This window comes from Mustela nigripes, chromosome 1, assembly GCF_022355385.1.
Source record: "Mustela nigripes isolate SB6536 chromosome 1, MUSNIG.SB6536, whole genome shotgun sequence".
NCBI classification, from domain to species: domain Eukaryota; kingdom Metazoa; phylum Chordata; class Mammalia; order Carnivora; family Mustelidae; genus Mustela; species Mustela nigripes.
This window is the reverse complement of record NC_081557.1, coordinates 97161961-97167838: the sequence shown is the minus strand read 5'-3', so window position 1 is coordinate 97167838 and position 5878 is coordinate 97161961. Positions and strand designations below refer to the sequence as shown.

The 5878-nt window shown below is 41.0% G+C and overlaps 1 protein-coding gene across 1 annotated transcript; it reads right to left on the bottom strand.

The window, feature by feature from the left end:
• Positions 1–296: 296 nt before the first annotated feature.
• Positions 297–4072, bottom strand: BTG4 (BTG anti-proliferation factor 4). The gene is made up of 4 exons (XM_059392848.1): positions 3900–4072; positions 3254–3391; positions 2247–2445; positions 297–479 (listed from the first exon to the last, which is right to left on the bottom strand). The coding sequence occupies exons 1-4, from the start codon at positions 4070–4072 to the stop codon at positions 297–299; spliced, it is 693 nt and encodes a 230-aa protein (XP_059248831.1).
• Positions 4073–5878: the final 1806 nt, after the last annotated feature.

The window sequence follows — 5878 nt, the reverse complement described above, 5'->3', positions numbered from 1 at the left end:
CTGTTCCTTTTCATAATTCATTGAATCTTATCACAAGTCAATATCTTCATTCTATTACCTTACTGAATACATTCATTAGTGTTACATAAAACTTCACATAGAATTAAGGAAGAATTAAAAGTACAGCTAAGAACATAACCATGATCTGTGTGAGATCATTTACAGGTACAGCACCCTGTCCCTGATGGGATCACTTTTTCTGTTTCATGGGTCTCTCAAACTCAGATACCCTTTTGTTTTAGAGAAAATAAAGCAGCTCCTCTGAGCTCTGTCCCACCGAGTGCCCAGCCACCACGTTATCGGTTCATGTTGACCCAGTGGTACCTGTCCACCCGGGGGAGAGCAGCAGGCCTCTGACTCTTGGAATTTTTATGCAATGCAGGGTAAGTGTTCCCCAGGAGGCCCAGGCGGCCATCCACCACATTCTTTTTGCGGGAGACATGGAACCAAGATTGAAAGGGTTGTTTCAAGTTTTCAACCTGGGGAAAAAAAAAAAAAAAGGTGAAAAAGAAGGTCATCTCTGAAGTAATAGGCTAGACCCAAGTACTAAACACAAACCCATAACTCAGAAGCTAAGTCTTTAGAAAGTACAGTGAGTACAAATGAATAGAAATCAGAGCAGCTGATGATCGTTGGAAAATGGTCTAGCATGAGCGGTGGTAATAAAGTCATGTCATACCTTTTAACAAAATTAAGTCTTTAATCCCACTAAAATACTTAAAAACGGATCTTCAAGTTTGTGTATATTCTTGGGATCTCTTCTACCCCACCTGTCCCCTCACCTACTTAACCCCAAACTGTCTAATCATAACCTCTAGGGCTGAGGTCTAGAAATATCCATTTTCAACATCCCAAATGACCAATACAGATGTTTTGCAGAGTGCACTCTGAAAAGACATTCTCCAATTGTATAGCTGGCTGTAGATCTGATCCCTAGATGGAAGGAAGTCTTTCCAAGCAGAAGAACAAAATTAAGGGTATGTAGGTCATTACATGATTTTAACTTTTATATGTGTAGAAATATATAATAAACTGTAGAGTTTGGAAGCAAACTACAGAAAAAATACTTGCCAATAATATGAAAATGGGTTAAAATATTTCTAATCTTTGAAGAACCTATAATAATATATTAAGGCCTTAAATAGTAAATGGGTGAAGAACAAATTCATAAGACAGTAAGTACCCAAAACATTTGGGCACATGAATATTGGTTTTTTTAAGTTAATACTTAATAGTCTACAACTGATAGTGTCTTTAGCAAATTATGTCTTTTTAAATGAGAAAAACCAATTTTAGGGAAAATGATAAAACAGACCCTTTCACAAGGAGCTGCTCAGAGCACAAGTAAACAAAATCTCCTCGAGGGTATTTTGGCCATATTCAGAACAGTGGAAGACCCACATCCTCACATCCTATCATCCAGTAATTCCATGTCTGAGAATCAAGTCTCCAGAAATAAATTAAAATTCTGTCATCTCTACAAGTTATCACAACAACAAAGAAATAATCTAGACGTCTGCCAATAGTGGATTAAGTAAATTCCAAGAGAAAAAATAAGTATTAAAATGTTAAGTATTTAAATTGTCTTAACATGCATAAGGGGTTAATTTCAGAAAACATACAAGCAAGTATATACATACAATGTCAATAGAGGGTGTGTCTAGATCACGGTTTTTCAAATTGAGGGTTGCCACGATTTCTGGGTCAGGAAATTCATTTAGGTGGTTGAAATCGATTTAATTGAATAGCAACTATGGAGGGCATTATGCCAAGTAAGGATAACTATTGTTTCATGAAACATATCTCCCACACACAAATATGCAGATCTTTCTAGGAGTTGTGGTTAACACATATTTTATATTTTTTTAGAAAAACTGTTCTTGTGGTGGGATTACAGACCTTTGACCATTTCTTAATATTTCAAGTTTTCTACAAATGGTATGTAATTTTCTGTTGCCGAGAAAGCCCACTAATTTTCAGATTTAATCGTGAAGGAATTTGGATTAAAGGAAACTTGTGTCCATATACTACATAGAAAAACAGTATTCCATGAGATCGTGTAGCTACTGATCACTCAGCCAAGTAGTGGAACTACATATAGAAGAAAAAATTTTTCCAGAATGTTACTGCTGTGATTTTAATCTTTACGGTTTTTTCTGTTTTCCACTTTTACAGAGAACAAATTCTTTTCAGAATTAGAACAGAAAAAAAGACAAAGCACAGAGAAGAACTGAAACTCACTTTACCTGGTAAATGCTCTTTGGATTGCTCACTTTAGGAATGATCTGCGGTTTTTTGTTACAACTCTCTTCATCCGAGGAAAGGCCAGAGTTGTAGTCCAAAGCGGCCCTATTAACAGCGCAGCTGATCTGCTGGGAAAGCTCCCATTCCTCCCACCTGCCTTTAAAAGAAGCAATTGTAAATGGATGATTTTTCTCACCATACCTAAGCAGGAAAAGAAAATGAAGTATTCATTAGGGATTCACAATTTCACAAGGTTTTGTTTTTTTGGTTTTTTTGTTTTTAATCTCTACTCTCTTGTATAGACCACTCACTAATCTGCAAAAAGTTATTTTTAAAAAAAAAATGGAAATAGTTTGACAGCAAAGCAAATTAAGAGACCTTGTGATCTTCAGCTACCACAGGGTTATAAAATTTTTTTAAGATTTTATTTATTTATTTGAAAGAGCGAGAGACATAAGTAGGAAGAGCAGCAGAGGGAGGGGGAGAAGCAGGCTCTCCACTGAGCAGGGAGCCGGATGCGGGGCTCAATCCCAGGACCTGGGATCATGACCTGAGCCGAAGGCAGTCACTTAGCCAACTGGACCACCCAGGTGCCCCACACAGGGTTATAATTAATGGGGGTTATTATTCTGCAAGGGCTCTCTTGGTGAATCTTTCAGAAAAAGACAAGAACTAGTTTCTTTCATTTCAGCTAAAGGACGGCACTGCAACTTCTCGCCCCCTTGATACTGCCTAGAATACTTTGTCGTTATAATCTACGGTTGGCAATGAAGTGCAGGGGTTCCACTCTGATTTCAAATACTGGGTCAAGTCTTTGTGCTTCTAGGCCACCCACTCCTAGCAGAAGTTCGTGTGAATCAAGTTTGCATCGGAAACCTTAACCAGCCCGTGACCTTGGCCACTGCCGCAGGACTGTGAGGTACCATCTCTCACAAAGGTATACAGAGCTGACTATGCAACCCACGGTTTCCGGGGTGACAGGCACGCCCCCTCCCAGGAGATTACTCACCTACAGCACACTTCAAAGGGATCCACCCATAGGGTCATCTCCTTTGGAAGTCCCAGGTGAGAAAAGTCCACTTTACTTTCAGCACAAGCTCTTTCTAGAATGGGATCTTTATTCTGTGTATTATTTATCCTGATACACCTTTTAAAAGCAGAGAAAGCAAAACAAAGATGTGGCGACAGGCGCCTTAGTAGAAGAATCATGTGATGGGCAAACGGCTTCAATACTCACAGCCCCCCCCCAACCTGTGACCCCACCCCCAGCCCCACCCCATCCCCACCCTCCCCAGCTGGGTGATTAGAACCATCGATTTTTGACACAACCTCTCAGACTGTGAGTTACATCACTCAGTCACTCAATTAATGGGATGAACGTTCTCTGCAGCTCTTTCCTGGTGAACGCAAGTTAGAGACTGTGTGGTCCACCTCACATAAGGGGGTTTGCCCTGTAAGTCTTCAACTGTATTTAAACTACATAGTGCTTGACGACGAACTGCCAGCCGCTGCATCTCTTTCCTTCAAGCCCACGTTCAAGTCGGTCTGAGCCCATAACATTTCTGTTGCTCAGACTCTGCCACCAGAATCCTCGCCAACGGGGATGGCTCGCTTGTGACGGACTTCCCTTTGCCATGGTCCACAGCGGCTCTCACCTGAAGGCTTGCCCTTTGGAAGGGAAGTCAGAGTGCCAGTGACTTTTGTAGGTTTCAAACAAGATCGTCATCAGCTTTTCTGCGAAGTCTCTTATTTGCTGTTTACTCAGCTTGTCGTGTTTTTTCACCAATCTTGTGACAAAGAAAACGGCTGTTGCAATTTCATCCCTCATGGTTCAAGAGAAAGGAGGAGGTCTGCAACCATCAAAAGGAAGCGAGGATAACGAAACAGAGACAGGGTCACACTGGTCATCAGCATGGAAGTTTATAGACCTTACGTTTAAAATCGAAATCGTTTGCTAATCCTTCATGAGCAAAATAAGCACATCAATACTAACAATTAACATATTTTGTTCCTCAGCTAGTCAGTTTTTAGTGTTTTCAAGGAAAAAAAGATGGGCTTTTGAGAACTTTAATCCACTTAAGCAAAAAATGAAATATTACGCAACTTAAATTTAAAAAAAATAAAAAGCCCTGGTAAGGGACAGTAAGATATACTCAAGTACTGCTTTTTAGAAACATGTTTACAGAGAGTAAAACATTTCAGGATACAGTAGTTCTAAAATGTGACTCTCAGGTCACATGCTTTAAGTAAAAGTTTAACTTAATCAAACATACATTATACTTGCCAGAAAAAGTGCTTTAGCCCCAACTGAAAATGAGCCAGTGTTGGAAGACACTCTCCCCTACACGTGTTCTGTTAGATTTAGGCTGAAGTTTATATAAGTCAAGGTCCCCGGAGCCTGTCAGGTGTTTAACCTTACACAGGTGTAGCCTGTTAGGGTACTTAAATAGCTTCGTCTAGGTCCCCATCGGATAGCTCCCTGGTATAAGTAGAGTGAGTCCTTTAAAATCTGAAAATCTTAAAAAAAAAAAAAAATTTCCACTTCGATTTGTCTCTTATTTTGCCATTAAAGTCTTGTCTCTTATGACGTAGATTGAGAATCAATCAAGCCTTCTCCTCCTACCATATCCTAATCGCCTATATTCCAGGAGTTTTGTCTCTAACGTTAACTGTCAACATAGTAAAGAATTTTGTCTTGAATCATGTATAAAACTTATGGCAACTTTCTTTGAACAATCGTTGTGTTGACTACACATATTTTTTGCTAGAATGTTTATTTGCAAAATAAGTAGAAGGGAACTTGGAGTTTATCTATTCTCATTGGTTCTCAAAGTGTGGGTCACTGACCACCTCATTAGGATCCACTGGGCTGCTTGTTAAAAATGAAGATTCGTGGACCTTATCCCAGATCAACTGAATCGAGGCTTCTAACGGCCAAGCCTGCGAACTGGTAGTTCACGAGCTCTTCCAGGTGATTCTTATACCCACTAAAATTTAAGAACCACTGCACCTGGCATATAAGTCTTTAAACCCTCCATAAGCCGTGGTCAGGCTCTTCATCAGTGAGAAAGAATTCATCCTTTTAAAAGGAAGCCCATTTCATTTCTGAAAATCTCCCAGTCCCAAGCAGGGTTTCCTTGCCCTGAGGCATCAATCCCTCCTAATGGAGGCCTTGGTTCTTCCCTCTGGGAGTGTAGACTCGGCTGCGTCTGAGGCCCCCGGCACGAAGATGCTTCAAATACCAGCGCGTCAGCCTCTCCTGAGTCTTCTCTTTGGAGGCCGAAACTCCGCTTTTAACAGTTCTTCCCGTAGATGCATTCCTCCCGCTTCACCGTGCTCGGCGCTGGCCTGCGTAGGAGTTTCAGGTATGTCGGTTGCTTACAGTGCGCAGCCCAGAACGACACCCAGTGCCCCAGGTGTGCTCTGCCGTGGCAGGTCAGAGTGGGGCTGTCTCCTCCCTTGCGGCAAACACTGTATTTCTAGAACACAGCCTCGGGTGGCACCCACCTTGCTGGCAGTGCATCCAACCACTGCCCCGCACTCAACTTGCAAGTCATCTTTTTTACTCATGCTTTTAGTTTTCTATCTCTTTCTCTTCTTGCGCATCTTAAGGTTTAAGAATATGGACTTTAGG

Coding starts and splice junctions, on each gene's coding strand:
- BTG4 (XM_059392848.1), bottom strand. CDS start 4,072: ATGAGGGATGAAATTGCAACAGCCGTTTTCTTTGTCACAAGATTGGTG. Junction 3,392..3,899: donor TCCAAAGGGCAAGCCTTCAG/GTGAGAGCCGCT, acceptor TGCTTTTAAAAG/GTGTATCAGGATAAATAATA. Junction 2,446..3,253: donor CCCTTTGAAGTGTGCTGTAG/GTGAGTAATCTC, acceptor TTTCCTGCTTAG/GTATGGTGAGAAAAATCATC.